Genomic DNA, 19,195 nt, shown 5'->3' on the forward strand with positions numbered 1-19,195 from the left:
ATATTTGAAATTTTGGTCCAGAAATAGGGCCCATTTCTACGCCACTTCCTCTCCCCTAATGCTCTGACATTAGGCCGGTTATGTATGTTTACCTTATCTCCATGTTCATGGGTCTTCATCTGGAAATTTGATGAAAATGGCAGTGATGGCACATAGGGTAATACACCCAATGTCCTATACAAGCTTTTCACCATAACAGCCATTCATATAACTTAAATGCTGTATAGTTTCACAAGTATATAATTACTCTGAATTTTCATCAGTAATATGCAAATAATTGTCCACTGCAATAACATGGAAAGTGGATTTGTTTGGTTGTTAGGACAAGCCGTCCCTAAGACATAGGAACTTAAGAGTAGCATCATATAATGACATTAACAGAAAAGTTGCCAAGCATATCCATATCAATCTTTAAAACAAAAACAATTCAGACCTTTATTTTAAATCATCCCAGAGCTACTGATGGACATAAAATGTAAAATGAAGGTCATTTAGCTGAACATTTGTGATACAATTGTTGGAGTTGATGCATCTATGGTTCTTCACCGAGCTCTACCCTCAAGTTGTCATATGGATAAACCTTTGGAGTCTGGTCAGCACAAAACCATTAACAGTGAGCAATTAGCTAGAAATGGAAAATTTTCAAACAGTAGAAATTAGCCTAATGTTTGAAACAAATTCATTTAACAAATATAGAACACCCTCAAACTGAGCTATTTCTTTCGCATGAATTTTTTTTTTTTTTTTTTTTTTGGAAACCCTTTCGCATGAAATTCTTGAAAAAGCATTAAGCATGTATAGTTAGCACATTGCAATTCAGGTGATACCTTCATCTCCTATAAATCAATAAGTTCTGAAAACAACCTTTAGCTTCACTAAGAAAAGATAATTCACCTAGAATAACGTAAAAGGGGAATCTAAATTACAAACTCAAGCACTTCAGCAACCCAGCAGGTGGGTGTGACAATAGATGGGCAACACAATATAGTAGAAAAAGAGACCATCAGTGTGCCACTATCAAGTTGTTGAAAACAGCACACAAGCAAAAGTAAACAGAAAAAACAACCGGAAAACCAAGAATAGTATAATAAGTACTTGTTACCACTCATGCTGCCTGTAAGTTGGTCATAGTTTACAATGACCTTTATATCACCCCAACCTAGCATATGGCAGTGAAAAAACACCCTGCAGTTTCATGATGTATTAAAACTCATACTACAAGGTTAGGCCTTTTTCTTTTGAGCTGAGCTGAGCTAAGCTAAGCTGAACCTAAACAGGGAAAATAAAACCAAAAAACAGGTCCTTAACCCCCACCACCCCCCCCCCCCCCCCACCCACCCAAAAAATAAAAAAAATTCCAGCCACGTAAGGAACATGTGCACTGATCACATGGCAGGTATACTGGACCTGCTGAGACACCTAACATTACTAGTGAGTTTGTTCAAGTCAACATACGCCATTGTCTAGAACTCTAGGAGAATTACACTACATGTAAGTATGTAACAGTGCTCCCACCCAAAAAGACCCAGAGCTAGTAGAGATGAACACAGTTGTTTATCATGTCAATATATTTCCGACGTCTAGAAGGAATCAGAGTTATCAGACTACATGTATCAGTGCTCCTACCCAAATAAAGAGGCAACTAGGACCCTGAGATAGCAGCTTATACAGATGAACACAGTTTTACAGATCATCATGAATTTTTTTTAGTGATGTTACAGTATAATTAGTGTTTTGCTTTGATTAGGTACTTGGCAAGGTCAGAATTAGAACCCTAAAGACTATAGGCAGTGGAGCATTCATTTCAAGATTGGAAAGAATTAATGATTATGAAATTTATGCCTAACATCTTGTTATCAGCAAGTTATATAGGAAAAATACTATTGCAAGAATGAAAATGACCTAAATTGAGTGCATCCTTTCAATGTTTTGTTTGCATTTGACCTTTGGCTTATTTGGAACAGGAGAAATTTTTGGACTATTATCAATATAAAGTTATAAACATTCCTTTATCCTCATACTCAAACCATTGCTCCTGAGCTGATATGAAATGGTCTTCTTCCAAAAGGAACCAACTGCTGAAGTAAAGCAATACCCTACACCACGGAATGCTCCTTCGTTCAGTTCAAGATTAACACTGATGCCTCTTTTATATCCCCCTCCCAACTCTTGTCTAGAAGCAGTCAGTAGAGATTGCAAGTGTCCATAGATTCAAGGTATAACCTCCATGAGTTTTGCACATAACCCCCTTTATACAGAACTTATAGAAATCAGTGAATTACCCAAACTCTAAAGTGGATTAACAGCTGGTCACCTTGTATACTGTCTGTCTTGTAGCCTTTCAAGAAATTTCTGAGCCTTCCTGAGATAACTCAAGGCATCAAACTCTGATTTTAAATTGCAGGGAAAACTTGATTCCATCCTAGGTACCAGTCTCATATTTAAAAGAGGAAGTATGAACATGCATCGGATGTTTTGCTAGAAGAGCAAGGAAGCCCTTAATTCAATGTAATCAATCTTTTATTTTGCACCCCTGGGTGATTTAAGGCTTCTACAAATAGACCCTCAAAGACTCAAACTAGCACTTTTGTTGATCTTGGCCACAGTAGTACTAATTCTGGCCATGATATTACCACGTCTGTAATCCTAAGGAGTGTAAGCTGTAATAGACAAGGTTTCAGACATGGTATTCCAGAATTAATGAGACAGATGAACAAAGATTAAAGGTTGAGTGTTTGATTGTTAATGGCAAAGCTTTAGGCTATGATCTCTCTAAAACTTTAGGTTACTATACTCTCTACCTAGTTCCTCACAATTCACACAATATATCTACTGCAATGCCACATGCTATTCCCTAGCAATTAAAAAAGTTTGTCTCTATCACAACAGAAGATCAGGCTACTCAATTGACAAAGATAATGCCGCCAATTCAAGTGAATAAACTATGACCCAGACTACAACAATGGTCGAAACTTAAGCATGCCATCTAAGAAACAGGTGATTGTGCAGGAATTGGTAAGGAAAACAGTATGAACCCTAAAGAAAGTATTATTTATAAGCAAGTATTCTATCCAAATTAGGAAAATGGTGCATACATGTATGTAAATGTTGAATGTCTGAGCAAACCAAATTAAAATCAAATCATCGGATAAAACCCTAAATGAAAAAGTAGACTTACAAAGGGATATTTAGAAGCTTTATCATTCCAGACAGCGGCCAATCCGAGAGTAGCGAAGAACCCTAATCCACCGCATAACCAAGCCAATGCTTCGTACTGAACATTTTCATAATTAAAATTGGAAAATCAACTATTTAACAAAAAAAAAAAAAAAAAAAAAGAAGGGAAAATGGAAGGAAACCTTTCCAACAGTGTCGGCGATGCGATCTATGCAAGGTTCAGGGAATGGAGTACCGTTATCCCACACCAGCTCATCGTTCACCGGAAGCTATTTATTTATTGCCAGAAATATACAGATGAGATTAATTCCGATTCCGATTGATATATAATTTTTTTAAAAAAAAAAAAAAAAAAAGAGAGAGAGGAGAGAGAAACCGGCTTGTCGGGGACGATGTGCTTGCCGACGGGGAGTCCCATACCGGAACGTTGACGGAGGGAGTTGGCAACGGAACGGGATACCACACCATTTCCACCCAGTATTACCGACCCTACTTTGCTTAGTCTTCCTGCCATTTGATCTTGATGTTGATTTCGATTTCTCTCTCACCGGCGACTCGACCTGGAGAGTATTAGCCAAGCCAACAAGGGTCGGAGCTTGATTGTTCCATAAGGATTAAGGATATGCTTCATTCTCCTGGCCCGATACTGGATAGTCCATTGGGCTTTGTGTTAAGAGGATATAAACCACTTCCATCTACAATTTTTAAGTGATAACCCCAACCTTTTTTATCACTTAAATCCAACCAATTATACAAATACCTACCTTTCAACTTTGAATATAAATTGTTCAGACCAATAAAATCACACATTTGTTTCATAACTAAATATAGATACAGGGACGATTTTATAAGATTGTGTCTAGAGTTGTAGGGCCTGTCCACATTAACTAAAGTAAACTGAATAAACATAAAATGAATATTTTATGAGAGAAGGAAATTAGGAGCTGAACTGAATTGATCGGAGCTGAATTGAAATTAAGCTGAAGTGAACAGGCCCATAAACTATATACAAGTAGATATTATGGGAGTATCAACTTGTTGTCTTACGACTTAGTTAGTTAATACTTAGGGCCTGTTCTCTTCAGATTATTTTCACTTTAGTTCAGTTCAGCTTTAATAAGTTCAATTCAATTCAGTTAAGTTCTTAATTTCTTTCTCTCATAAAATATTCAGTTCAGCTCCAATAAGTTCAGTTCGGTTCAACTCAGTTCAGTCAATCAGAATAGGCCCTTAATTGTATCACTGATAATCATCAAAAATTCAAAATTTAGAGAAAATATATAATACGATATATCTTTACCAAAATAAACTATACGATATATCTCATTAAGGTAAGATAGAATTTTTTCTATGATGAAAAAAAATCGTACAATACACAAATCCTCAATACTAATCATTAGGACGGTAGGACAAGGTCTCTTTGGTATTTTATAAATAAGGTATGAATCGACAATTTTATCAATTTATCATCAAAAGAACTTTGTAGTAATTAGTACATTACATATAATCCCTCAATTTATCATCAAAAGAACTTTGTAGTAATTAGTACATTACATATAATCCCTTGCTAACTACATAGTAGTTGTAGTTGTATTATATGTATTAATATGCACATCAAATTAATGGTTTAGATGCCAATTTTTTTGAGTTGGTCAAACTTTTGGAGGGTGGTATCAAGACTTTTTTTTATCAAATTGATATTGTAAATTTGTAGATGTCAACTAATTTAATTAGTCAATTTAAAGCGAGTATTTGGGGTGGTAACAAAACTTCCGATAAAATTATGCCTATGTCGTTGTCATAGCATTTCTCTATATACTCATCAAAAATACAATTAATAATGGGTTTTTATACTGGTATTATTTTTCTGAATTTTGAGTATAAACTTATCATGACATTATAAGAGGTACATAGTAGTATTTGCTTTCTAATCATGCAGTAGGCATAATTAAGCTGCTAAAGAATTTATGACACATTAGGAACAGAGACAAATGACAATATATATATATATATATATATATATATATATATATATATATATATATATATATATATATATATATATATATATATATATATATATATATATATATATTTCTTTTTTTTTTTTGAAACAGACAAAATATATTTTAATTCTATTGGAGATAGTGTAACAGTAGGGGGGGAGGGGGTTGGGGAAACGTGAAAAATTTGTAAGCAAAACATTTAATACAGTTCAAAGAAAAACAAGCTTTATAATTTAAGTATGCTAAGCTAATTGATATTGTTGAATACATTATTGTAGGAAAGAGTGTTTAATTAATTACGGAGTAATAAACTAAACGCCAAGCTGTTCCTGCACCTCCAGAATAGTCTTAGCACTTCTCCTAAGATGTTTAGCTTCCTCATCACTAATAGGCACGTTTATAACCCCAAGCACACCACCTCTCCCAAGCTGAGCAGGCAAGCTGAGGAACACCTCACCATCGTCGATGTCATGGAAACCTTTGGCAAGCACCGAAACAGGATGAATCCTACGTTGGTCACGTAGAATGGACCAAGCCAAGTTAGAAACAGAGTAACCAACAGCCCAAGAGGTGTAGCCCTTGAGCTGAATAACCTCGTAGGCACAGTTGATGACTTCCTTGTGTATTTTGACTAAAGTTTCTTTCTCGTAGGCAATCTGCCGCTTTTCTAAGAAACTTAAGATAGGAACCCCTCCTACGCTTATACTTGACCATAGTGCCACCGAGCTGTCCCCGTGTTCTCCTATTATGTATGCCTGGTTTCAATCATATTAGCTCGTAGAATAAGTAATTAAACATGTGAGATCATATTCGTAGAGAATACATAATATACACATTGCATATTAAGTAATTCAACACGTGAGATCATATTCATAGAGAATTGCATATTTGCATACACTACTGGAGTGAAACTGAGAGTATCCTATCATTGCCTTTTGTTTCCTTAGCACAAGGACAGAGTGACAGTTTAAGCCTTATAGGTGTCTGTATAAGTGGGCCTCATATCCAATTTTTTTGGCCTCCAACAATTGCAGGCATAGGACTGAGAATAAGATAGCCGTACCTTTCATTAGATAAATGTTTCAACGACCCTATACTAAGCACTGTTATAAATTAATTAATTAATGTCAAGTGTGCTATTTGCTAATTGGGTTGAGGCAGCTAACTCTTCACTAATATATAAAGTATCAAGTAATATTTTATACACGTACTCTGTAACTAATATCAGGAATAAAATATGGATTAAAGTTGGAAAAAGTTGTTCTAATCATATTCATAAAATTTAAAATCAAACAAAAAATAAGATGAGATCTAAAGGATAGAATTTTGGCATCAGTAATTGGATAAAATGAATATTCCCTAATTGTAGAAGTGAAATGACAATGAGAAATGGTGAAAATAAAGAGTACCTGGACATCCTGGGCATTGACATCAAGATGATCAGCGATCAAAAAGCGAAAGCGGGAGGAATCAAGGTTAGTACCAGAGCCGATAACACGATTAGAAGGGAAACCAGATAACTTCCAGGCAATATAAGTCAAGACATCAACAGGATTAGAAACAATCATTAGAATAGCATCAGGAGAATATTGAACCAAAGGAGGAATAATCTTCTTAAACAAAGAAACATTCCTCTGAAGAAGATTAAGACGAGACTCCCCGGAAATCTGGCGAGCCCCAGCAGTGACAATACAGAGATCAGAAGCGGTGGTGACGGAATAATCAGTGGAAGCGACGATCTTAGTACGAGGGAGGAAGGCGGCGGCGTGTTGGAGGTCCAACATCTCACCGCGGAGCTTGTCAGGGAGGGCGTCCACGAGGGCGAGCTCATCGGCTAAGTCTTGAGTGAGTAGGGTTTGAGCAATGGCCATACCGACGTTGCCGGTGCCGACGATGGAGATCTTAATGTGGCGTTTGGTTGGGGATGGTGGGGCGGCTTGTTGGATCGGAGCAAAGAAGGATCCTGCTATGTCTAGACCCGACATTGATGTGGATGATGGGTTTTTGTGCATTGCCATTTCTACTGACTACTGCTATGATTTTATTTGATTTGATATTAATCTGCCTTCGACAGGGGAGGATATTTATACACTTTTTCAGGAATCAAGATCACAACAGGGGAGATCTATCAACACCACAACAGTGCTAGACTTATGGTACACCGTACACGTATTAGGTAAGAATAATACTGTTTTTAAAAGTCAGGGAGGGTTTTGGACTTTCGGTTTCCTATACTTGGGATAATGGTCAACTTTCAAAAAGCTACTGGTATTAACACAATAGGGTACTAAAGACGACGCGCTTGCCTGCTACCAAAGAAATCAAATTTTATTCAACCAAGTTCTGCTTTCTGGAACACCAATTGCCTAAACATTATTCAATTTAATTGTGGAGTCTATTTTCACCTTGGATTTGTCTATCAAATTATCATCTACTTTTCCTTTAGACTCACTTATTTAACTTAGGCTTGTCATGGGCATTTATGTGACTAATTAGGGAGTGTATATGGTTTGAACAACACTGTATGGTTTCAGGATGTATTCTTTACCATTCAGAAAATTATTGACACCAAATCCCAAAATCTTTGAAAATAGTCTAATTTTGTATATTGTAGCCTTCAAATTTGTTCTCAAACAACATTTTTTGATTGTAGTTAACCAGCACAGCAACAAAAATCCTATACGAAGTTAAACATTAAATCACACTCACATACTATAGTAGTTAGGGCATGTTTCGATTTATTGAAAAAAACTGAACTGAACTGAACTGAATTGAATAGAGCTAAAATGAATTGTTTATGATAAAAGAAAATTAGGAACGAAACTAAACTAAACTGAACTGATTGGAGCTGAAGTAAACTGAACTGAAATCAAGCTGCACAGAACAAACCTTTAATATCTGCACCAAAAAAAAAAAAAAAAAAAAAAAAAAAAAAAAAAAAAAAAAAAAAAACATATTTGTAAATAATAAAACCAGTTAAAACTTTGTAGACAAACCCGCCAATAGTTTAAACACTAGCAATGTTTTATAAGCATATACTTCCGTGGAGTAAGGAAAACTTGTAAGGAAACATTTTGACACTATAACTCGAAAGGTCAAACTCGATCTATAAAATATTGTAAGAGATAGTTGAATGTTTTCTTAATATGCCGTACTAAACATTTGAACGTTTAAACATTGTAATTTGTAAAGGATAATGCATCTAAAGTTCTAAACCATGTGCCATTGTCCGACATAGCAAAACTAGTTGTTGATGAGTGGATCAAATGATGCAAGTCTGTGTGCTAAACTCTTTCTTTATAAGTTTAATTTAATCAGCTTATTTTCTTTCCTTATCTAGCTTTAAAACTTTTGATGGAAATTCGCATAGACATTCCTTGAACAATTAGAAACGTCAAAAGTTTGCATATGGATGTCCGATACACATGGAAATCTAAAGCTCCATGAATTAATTTTTTTTTTTTATTTTTTTTTAATAATTAAAAAAGAAGTCTTATGAAGTATTTCGTTATACGAAGTACTTTTGTAGTTTTGTTATAGTAAGTACTTCATCACATGCATTCATATGCTGTTAAAATTATAAAATAATACTACAGGTATATTATTGCCAAAAATAAAAGCACAAATCAAATAATTATATCATATATATTTCCTCCAATCTTTATTAGTTGATCCGTTTTGACTTTTACACTATTCATCAACCCTCATTTGACCATCTTTTATCAATTAACCTATACTAAAAGCGAAGCTAAGATGACATTTGTCACGATGTCATTAATAATTTTCCCTCCTTTTTGCACTTTTTTTTTTTTTTTTTTTTTACCAAATTTTAATGACTTCCATTTTATAAGCTACAATAATACTTATTTCTATTTTGACAACATATGTAATCCAATCATACTCAATTAATATTTTTTTTTTAACATATATTCTATATATATACTATTAATCTTTTAGTTACAAGTATACAAACATAGATTAAAAATAAGGTATTAAATATATCATTGTCCAAGATTATTATAATATTAAGGAGTATCAAGTTTTTCCTCCAAGCTCCAACATTAATCATTTGACATTAATCGTTATGCAATGTGATTATTAAAATTAAAATAAAAACCGCAACCACTCACTATAAATACATTTTTAAAAAGTTGATTATGGAATACTAATTATCCTAAAGTAATATAAATCAACTAAATTTTCATTTAATGCCGGTCAAAGTGTGTCAACAAAAATATAAGGACAACTGTATATTAGTTCGTATACGGGTACTAACCTTTTTTTCCCTATTTTTTTGAAGACATATACGGTACTAACCTAAGCTTAGATTTTCGTTTTCTTATATAAAACCTAATAGCTTCTAAATTTCTATTAATAAATTATTTTTTTTTAAAATTCAAAACAATAACCTTTACGCATTTGGTATAAATTAAAATTCAAGTCATTTTGTCACAAATATTTTTTTTGGATAAATTGTTAAATTAACAACCATTCTTTATTCCCCTCAAAAATAAAAATAAAAAATAAAAAAATAAATAAAAACCATTCTTTATAATTTTTGTTGTAAAGTTTAATTATAACCGTGCATGGCACGGGACTTAACCTAATGAATAATATATAAAGAAAAACATATTTACGTGGAATCTTTTTGAATTCGTCTCAATAAGTAATACTGTATCATAATATACGAAGTATAAATTTTTATAATTTTTACTTGTGGAGAATTAAAGTTATTGATCGTTGAAGTTTTAAATTAGTAAGGCCCTGTTCTTTTAAGCTTCTGGGCAGAGCAGAGCAGATTTCAGCAGAGCAGAGCAGAGCAGAGCAGAGCAGATTTCAGCAGAGCAAAGCAGAGCCGAGCAGAGCAGAGCAGAGCAGAGCAGATTTCATTATTATTATTATTATTATTATTATTATTATTATTAATTTTTTCATTTTTTTTATTATTATCATTATTATTATTATTATTATTATTATTATTATTATTATTATTATTATTACTAATATTGTTATTATTATTATTATTATTATTATTATTATTATTACTACTACTACTACTACTACTACTACTACTACTACTAATACTATAATAATAATTGTAATGCTTTATTATTGTTATTAAATATTAAATATTATTATTATTATTATTATTAATTTTAATATTATTAAATATTAATTATATTATTGTTATTAATTATATTATTATTAAATATTAATTATATTATTATTAATATTATTATTATTAATATTATTATTATTAAATATTAATTATATTATTATTAAATATTAATTAATATATATTAAATATTAATTATATTATTAAATATTAATTATATTATTATTATTATTAAATATCAATTATATACTTCCTCCGTTTTCTTTTACTTGCAACACACCTTTTAAGCACGCAGTTTTAGGAGATGATTAGTCAGGGTAAACGAGCGATTTTATCAATATAATTTTTACACGAAAATTAGAATAGAGTTAAGTATCATTTGTAAAAATTATAATGAAAAATTTGTCCATTTACATTACATAAACCAGAGCTCAAAACACGTGCCACAAGGCTGTGTTGCAAGTAAAAGAAAACGGAGGAAGTATTATTATTAATAAATATTATTTATTTATTTATTATTATTAAATATTAATTATTATTATCATTAAGTATTAATTATTTATTATTATTTTTATTAAATATACATTATTATTATAATAATTCAATATTAAGTATTAATTTTAAGCAAAGCAGAGCAGAGCAGAGCAGGGCAGAGCAGAGCAGATTGAAGCAGAGCAAAGCAGAGCAGAGCAGAGCAAATTTCAGCAGAGCAAAGCAGAGCAGAGCAAAGCAGAGCAGATTTCAGCAGAGCAAAGCAGAGCAGAGCAGCTCTAAAGAACGGGGCCTAAGTGTTGTAAAAGAAACAGATCAAGTAAAAAAAGAATAGATGAAGTACATACTAATAAATAAAGTTGGATCTTGTACCAAGGCTACGAAATAATGACACTTTACATTTCAATTTATATATGGACCGGGTATGGAAGATATAAAGAAAGAGGGAACATAAAAAGCCTCAAAGCATAGGAATTGGAAAAGTTACGCATGAAGATTAACATTTTTTTTTTTGGGAATTGATCCTAAAGTAATAATATAGCTTTCTTGTAAAAATAAAATAAAAAAAAAGATGACCAAAATACTCCGTATTAATAAAGTAAAATAAAAATCATAAAATGATGATATCATTTATAATTTTGAATAGAAAATTTTTTATAACAACGTGATATGAGTCTAATTTATAGTAGGATAGAATAATACTTCTTCCGTTAACGGTTAATTGCAACAAAGGGATTGTACGCGGATTCCAAGGCAAAACTTTTAAGCTTGATAATTAAAAAATAAGGACATGTAATTAAACATTAACCCTACCAAAAAAAAAACCCCAGAACTAGCACTGAAACTCAGAACAACCACCACCAAAACCACTAAAATCCACCCACGAACCCAGCAAATCCTCTGATGAACCACCGAAACTCTTCCATGAACCACCCCCATTAACCACCAAAATCATCGACAATTCAACAAACCACCACATCCCACGAACCGCCACGATAACCATCCAAGAACCCACCCCAAAACCACCCACGTATCGTCCAAGAACCCAACCCACGATTCCACAAACAACCCAAGAACCAACCCCATAACCACCAACAAACCACTCAAGAACCCACCCCAATTTAGCTAAACTACTTCGATCCAAACGAAAATTTGTTCTATTAGATCTATGGAGGAGAGAGAAAGATAATTGAGAAGATGATGAAGGTGGAGAGAGAAAGACCTATGGTGGCGATAAAGGAGGAGAGAGAAAGATCTATGGTGAAGATGATGAAGGAGGAAGATGATGTTCGTGGGTAAGATGTTGAAGTAGGAGAGAAAAATTTGATGATGTGTTAAACTTTGGATCTTAAATTAGATTATATTAGTTTTTAATTAATTATGATTTAAGTAGGTAATTGAGTTTATGAAATTTTGAGTAAGGGTGTTTTTTTAATTTTATTTAAAAAAAAGTTACTTTAAATGGAAAATTTTGGAAATGTTGCAATCACTACTAGAAAAGTGCTGTTTTCCGACGGGAAAAATTCCTCGGAAACACCCTGTTTTCCGTCGAAACATGTCGTCGGAAAACCATTTGTAGGAAAAATGTCCTTTTCCGACGGAAATCATGTATCAGAAGACATATTCCAGCCCGGAAAAGTCCGTCGTAAATTTCCGACGGAAAACAAATCCGTCGGAAACTTCTACCAAAAAAAATAAAAAAAACCCACTCCACCTGACACCACCACCCACCACCACGTCCAACCCCCACTGCCACCCCACAAGCCAAAAATAAAATAAAAAACCCACCCCACCCCACACCACCACCCACCACCACGTCCAACCCCCACTGCCACCCCACAAGCCAAAAAAAAAAAAAAACCACCCCACCCCACACCACCACGCACCACCACGTCCAACCCCCACTGCCACTCCACAAGCCCTAAGCCAAACCCTAAGCCGCCACCACCACCTTAACCCATTCAACCCTAACCCACCTAACCCGAACTAACCCACCCACCAGACCCACCACGACCCTAACCCAATAACCCAGATCTACCACCACCTTAACCCATTTAATCCTAACCCATTTAACCCTAACCCATAAAACCCACCACATTCGACCAAACCACCAGATCCGACCACCCACCTTACCCATAAAACCCATAAAACCGACCCACCCACCTAACCCATAAAACGAAACCACCACGACACCAAGCCACCACACAAACCACCACAAAAAAAAAAAATATTAAAGACTCGAAAAACATACATTATAAACTGAAATTGGCTTCGAATTCTTGAAATTTGGTTTAAATAGGCCAAATTCGACCATGAAAAGTCTAGATCTACACTTTTCATGGTCGAATTTGACCAAAGAAACCATTAATTCCGATTTTCGACCATAAAAACACCGAGAAATAGAAGAGAAATGAGGAAAGCTAGAGAAGAAAGAAGGAGAAGATTGAGGAGGAGAGAGGAAGAGAAGAAGCGGAGGAGAGAGAAAAACAGAGAAAGAGAAGAAGCGGAAGAGAGAGAAAGAGAAGCGCGGAAGAGAGAGAAAGAGAAGCTGGAGAGAGAGAGAGAGAGGAGAGAAAGGCGGATGAAATGAATGGGGGAGGAGAGAACCCTAGGGGTTTTTAAAAGGCCGTTTTTTTTAGTTATATATAATTATACATTCCGACGGAAAAATCTGTCGGAAATTTAATTTTCCGACGGATTTTAATTCCGTCGGAAATTTAATTTTCTGACGGAATTTTCCTTCGGAAAGTATATTTATACCGACAGATTTATTTTCCGTCGTAAATTTCCGACGGATTTCCGACAGAATGTTAAAATCCGTCGGAAATAAACGACGAAATAAAATTCCGTCGGAAATTCTGATGTTTACGACGGAATTTCGTGTCCGTCGGAACAATTCCCTCGGAAATCAGTCTTTTTCTAGTAGTGAATTAATGTTTAGCATCCGTTTTTAGTATATGTTGCAATTAATCGTTAACGGAGGAAGTATTAAAATTTGTTATATTAATTCTCCCTCCGTCCCATAATATAATTTCTGTTAGTGTTTTTTCATGATATTTAAGAAATAGGAGGAAAAAGTGGATGAATTACATTAATAAAAGTGAAAAGTACAATTATAGACAAAAGTTAGAGAAAAAAAGTGGAGAAAAGCACAAAACATGTGCAAAATTCAAGGATAATGCAGGAAGTAGAATGAATAAAGCTAAAAAAAAAATGAGAGTATAACGGTTTTTACATATTATTTAAAAATAGAAACAAAACAACATTTTGACTCTCCAAAGTAGAAAAACAAGACATATGATGGAGGGAGTACTAGTTATAGATTACAAATAGTGCAAAAACTTTTGCATACACCCGGTTTACACTAATATTAGTGTACAAATATTAGTGTACATCGAGTAGTATAAGCGTAACTTTTAGCTAATTTTAGGGTAACTTTTTGCCTCTTTTTGGATAACTTTAAACATAATACAATTTTTTTATATAAATAGACAACAAGAAAAGTTTTATAAAGGTAATTAAATTACATTCAATCACTAAGGGCCTGTTCACATTAGCTTCATTCAGTTCAGTTCAGTCCAATTCAGCTCCAATCAGTTCAGTTCAGTTCAGCTCCTAATTTCATTCTCTCATAAAATATTCATTTCAGCTCTATTAAGTTTAGTTCAGTTCAATTCAGTTTAGCTCCAATCAGTTCAATTCAGTTTAGTTCAACTCAATTCAGTAAATGTGAACAGACCTTAATTATTGATTTTTAGTCATTTAAAATGTGATTGTTTACTAATAAAGTATAGATAATTTTTATTTGTATTGGATTACTTTTATGCATATTGGGGTAACTTTATTCATTTTAGAAGTAACTTTTGATCACTTTAGGCTATCTTTATAATTGATGTATAATAATTATTATACACCCAATTTTATTAAAAGTTTGTGCAGATAGTGAGAGATAGCTCAAGTGGTTAGAGTTTCTCTCTCGATTTCAGTCAATCCTTAAATCGATTCTCGCTCTTGCCCTTATATCTCTCTAAACAACCGAAAAAAAAAAAAAAGATTAAACTGTGGCCATAGGGTCCAATTTGGGATTAGCAGGGAAGGAATGGGAGTGGAAGTGGAGATGGAGAAATTAGAAAGAATTCAAAGACGAATCCTCGAAAGAATAGCAAAACTTGAGCTCCAACTTCCTTCTTCTTCATCCGATGATGCCACCAGTGCCGCCACCGCAGAACGTCTTTCCGACATATTGCGGTCCAACGGTGTCAACGATTTTAAATTCAAGGTTGTCCCTTCCGATTATTACGAGCGTTCTCTTGAAGCTAGACGAGATCTCTTATCTGCGCCATCCATTCATCATCTTTGTAAAAGCATTGTTTTGGTAGCACTCCTTCTATTTCACTCGATTGATTGTAATTGCTGTATTATGGAACGATTCATGATTGTAATGGATATTTTGACTTATTTTGGAATTATGAAATTATTGGTTCAGGTGAATACTCAAGCCCAGTCTGACGTTATTGATTGTAGCAACCGGTATAATTCTAAGTACTATGTGGTGGTTGTACAGGTGCTCTTTTCTACTTGTTAACTTACTATGCCATGTCTTGTTGTTTTAAATTTAATGTTGCTGGTTTTCTAATGCAGTACACTGCAAGATTCAATGCTGAAACTGTCAAAAACTACCTGTACACTCTCAATCAGGGCAAAGTTCCTAAAAAGAAATTCAATTGTCAGTACTCTCCTCTTGTGCTTCTCATTTTTATCTTCACTGGGTTTTAACAAAAGAAAAAAAAGATAACTTGTGATTTGGTTTAGATATTAACTGTTGTTTCAAGTTGTAATCATTTTTGTATAAATATTGGTAATGGTTTAGATATCCAATCTTACATGCCTTAACTTACTCACCCCAAACCCTCCCCAAGTTCCACAAATGGGGTTATAAGGGTGGTAAGGATTAATTGATTGCTATACCAAACATGCTCTAATGTTACTGAATCTTACCTTTTTAGTCCCTTTGTGTTGCATCTGTTAGACATTGGCATTAGATAATTTTAATTAAATACATATAATTAATCAAGTGCATAGCTTGTTAATTGCATCAGCAACAATGAATTCCCATCCTGATTTTTTTCCCAGCCTCCTCTTGCAGACTCTATGCCTAACTTCTTTCTGTCTTTGTATCTGAAAATAAATTAGATTCTTCTTCAGGATTGTCTTGTTACAGCTACTGAGTTTATTTTTTTTGTCTCAGTTTTCGCTGCTCTTTTCTAACTTTCAGTGATAAAAAAAAACCTGATATTTTTTTCTTTGTGGTCAGTGAGGCTTGCTCCAGAGGAAATATCAAACAACTTAACTGGATTTGAACATAATGCTGTTACATGCATTGGCATGAAGACTGACATACCGGTAATCAAATGCTATACTCAACTATAAGCACATACTTATTGTGAAATGAAGATTTATTACATTATACCTGGTTGTGTAATGTGTCATTGTCTATGAATTATTGAATGTTCCCTTCAAATGCATATCCCTGTGTGTTAGGGATTTTGTATAAGCATATTAAACACTCTTTATCATTCCAAATTTTCAGTATGTGGCATTTATAGAGAAGATCAGATTCATGGTCTCTTTTTTTATCCTTCACATGTGGTTGGCTTTCTCCTGCTGTTTGTACCTGCAACACACTAGCCCATGACCATCTCTTGTCTGGGCAATCTATCAAATTCTTCTGTCCTGTTTTGGGCCCTATCTTTTGCCTTGCAATCAATCCATCAAACTGTCCAATGACCTCACCACTTGTGATTCCTCAATCCTCATTGAGGTTGAATGTTAGGGTCTAGGCTGGAGTTTTGAGTGTTTACACTATTTAGAGTTCTAATTCTGTTACTATTTGGTTTAATGTTTTTTCATGTTCAGCAACTAGTAATTGAAGCTTTCCGGCTTGCCATCCTTTTGGAGTAGTTGGCTTTTAAAAGTTTATGTTTTTTTTTTTTTAATCCATTTATACATTCTGTGAGGTTAGCTGTTTTATTTGATGGTTAGTTTTGCTGAACAGATTGCTGTAATTCTAGTAACCTTTCTAGGCTCTTTCAAATTAATTCTATTTTTATGTGAAGTAGCTTGTTTCTGAAACTGAACTTTGCTCAGTTAGTCGGATATTGCCAGTGTGCTAGTTCTATATAGATACAAGTTTAAACTATGTAGCAACTGCCTTACTACTATTGTAAACTCTACAATTACAAAAACTTTTAGTTGCTGTGAAGCTCAAAGGTTAGCTTTAAAACTTTTACAATTTTGCATATTACTGACTACTGATATAAAACTGTAGCTTTAAAAGTCTTCAACAACTCGTCAAGTATCTACTATGTTGGAATGCCAAGCCTCCTAGGAAGCTGGACTTCTTTTAATCTTTGAGTTCCTGAATAGCATAAGACTCCTGTTGTCAATTTGATATGGAGTAGATCACCAGTTGATTAGATTATCTCTAAAGAGTATTGTGCAAGCTGTGCATGCGCAGAAATTTTTTAGTCAGAAGTTGATAACATTCAGTGATTGTTTTTGCTTGTGAATTGTATAAATTACTTACAGATCATACAGAGTCAATAGTAATACCTTGAAGTAATTTACATCAGAATAGTATTCTTATACGTAGTACTTCATATGATTTTTTAGCAAGTAACTAAGGTCTGTTCCGATTTACTGAAAATAACTGAACTGATTGAGGCTGAACTGAACTGAAATAAATTAGCAAAAAAAAGAGAAAAGAAAAGGACCGGACCAGACCGGACCTAATGAAAGATCTTTTCTTTTCAGTATAAAATCGTAATAGGCCTGTAATACATAAAAGCTATGTCCTGAGACAAAATGCTGTGAACCTACTAATGAAGGCCATGCTTCTGCCTAAAGTGTCACTTTTCTAGTGCGTAAGAGGTGATCTCTTCTCTTAAGGGTCAGAGTTGCACCATCAAATTATTCAGCGACGTGCATTAGCATTATACTTGAGCAAGAGTTGATCCTTGAAAATTTTCATTTTAGCTACTCTGTTATTCTTGGTTTACATGCACCAATGTGTGTGTGTGTTGTTTGATGATTTTGTTTGAAACATAGTCAGTTCAAAAATGTTTTCCTTCTGTCTTTGTCTGTTCCCAGGTTATATTGGATGAAGCAATTGTGAAGCTTTCGCCTGACTTCTTCTGGTTGGGAGGAGGGGAGATCTACTTAAAGATGGGGATCCGTACATCCGAATTCATTCAATTTGTGAAGCCATTTATTTTCAGCTGCAGCACTGCTTGATTGTTCAAGATCAATCAAAAATTCATTAATTCAGTGCTACCGTTATTTTACTGTGGTCTAATACAAGATGTTTTGCTTCGGGTGGTTTATTTTACCAGAGCAATTTCCATCTCATTATTTGATTTTAAAATCGTATACCATTCAACAAGCTATATGCACTGCATGAGAAAGTACAGGTTCCTTGAATTGTTATCGATTGACTCATGAGTCATGAGCAGGAAAATTTTGTTGAGGTCCTTTTATGGGCTCCAGTTGAATGGACCAAGATGTCTCCTGACTAACTTTGTAAGCGGATCAATGACCCATGATGTCTCCTATAGCTTACATGATTTTTAATAGTCAAAGATGGCCGGTTACAGGATTTGTCCCCAAACGTTTTTCTTCTTGCGGTACTCGGTAAGTCGGTTTTCATATGGGTTACTGGGTTAGGGTCACCATCTCTTTTGAACTTGTATGATTCACATAGATTAATGTTTTCAATATTTGCTACTCTGTACAAAGCTAGCCCTGCATACTTGACTTTTTTTTATTGCCTTGAGACTTTGCCACATTTGTCATCATGAGTTACAGAAACTGAGGTCAGATAAAATGTACACCTTCATTCATATCTTAGTTTCCGTAGTGTTTATTTTATTTTATTTCTAATTATTGGGACATTTATTTCTTAGTTTTCTCGTATCATACGGACTATTACGGAGTATCTGTTTGTTTAAAATGCCGACATATCAATGTTAGCTACGAGTTCCAATACAATTTGTAACACTATTTAGCAGTAGTATATAAATTGGGTGGAATGACTATATTTTAAGGGTTTAAAAATTGAGGAGCACTAGTAGAATGAAGTGATACACCATATGCCCAAGAGAAAGAGGAGAACTTGTTGGAGACAAATTCACTTCAACTAATAAAGAAGAAACAAATGAAAAACCTACCATTATATGCCCACACAGTCTTGGCTCACTTAGTAATTCTAACTTTAGGTCTTAGAGATAGATTTGGGTGTTTGGGGATGGAGATTTTTTTACCTTTTAAATTGGCTAATCCATAAATACTATGACGAAGAAACCTTGAGTATGTGTCTAATAAGAGGCCTTATCCGTGGCCAAAAAAA

General features: G+C 34.0%; 3 protein-coding genes across 3 annotated transcripts; 1 reads left to right on the forward strand and 2 right to left on the reverse strand.

The window, feature by feature from the left end:
- Positions 1–354: 354 nt before the first annotated feature.
- On the reverse strand, positions 355–3,749 carry LOC145569511 (NADH dehydrogenase [ubiquinone] 1 beta subcomplex subunit 8, mitochondrial-like). Its single transcript, XM_081628851.1, has 4 exons — positions 3,554–3,749; positions 3,360–3,446; positions 3,179–3,274; positions 355–589 (listed from the first exon to the last, which is right to left on the reverse strand). The coding sequence occupies exons 1-4, from the start codon at positions 3,689–3,691 to the stop codon at positions 533–535; spliced, it is 378 nt and encodes a 125-aa protein (XP_081484977.1). The 5' UTR covers positions 3,692–3,749; the 3' UTR covers positions 355–532.
- A 1,585-nt stretch (positions 3,750–5,334) lies between these two features.
- LOC145569512 (L-lactate dehydrogenase B-like) lies at positions 5,335–7,343 on the reverse strand. The gene is made up of 2 exons (XM_081628852.1): positions 6,593–7,343; positions 5,335–5,938 (listed from the first exon to the last, which is right to left on the reverse strand). Exons 1-2 carry the CDS (start codon positions 7,199–7,201, stop codon positions 5,495–5,497), a joined length of 1,053 nt encoding a protein of 350 aa, XP_081484978.1. The 5' UTR covers positions 7,202–7,343; the 3' UTR covers positions 5,335–5,494.
- Positions 7,344–14,864: 7,521 nt separating this feature from the next.
- LOC145569513 (uncharacterized) lies at positions 14,865–18,566 on the forward strand. Its single transcript, XM_081628853.1, has 5 exons — positions 14,865–15,166; positions 15,278–15,355; positions 15,433–15,517; positions 16,106–16,194; positions 17,941–18,566. The coding sequence occupies exons 1-5, from the start codon at positions 14,891–14,893 to the stop codon at positions 18,082–18,084; spliced, it is 672 nt and encodes a 223-aa protein (XP_081484979.1). The 5' UTR covers positions 14,865–14,890; the 3' UTR covers positions 18,085–18,566.
- The last annotated feature ends 629 nt before the right edge of the window (positions 18,567–19,195 follow it).

The sequence above is a fragment of the Chenopodium album genome, chromosome 11, assembly GCF_948465745.1.
Source record: "Chenopodium album chromosome 11, dcCheAlbu1.1, whole genome shotgun sequence".
In the NCBI taxonomy this organism is placed as follows: Eukaryota; Viridiplantae; Streptophyta; class Magnoliopsida; order Caryophyllales; family Amaranthaceae; genus Chenopodium; species Chenopodium album.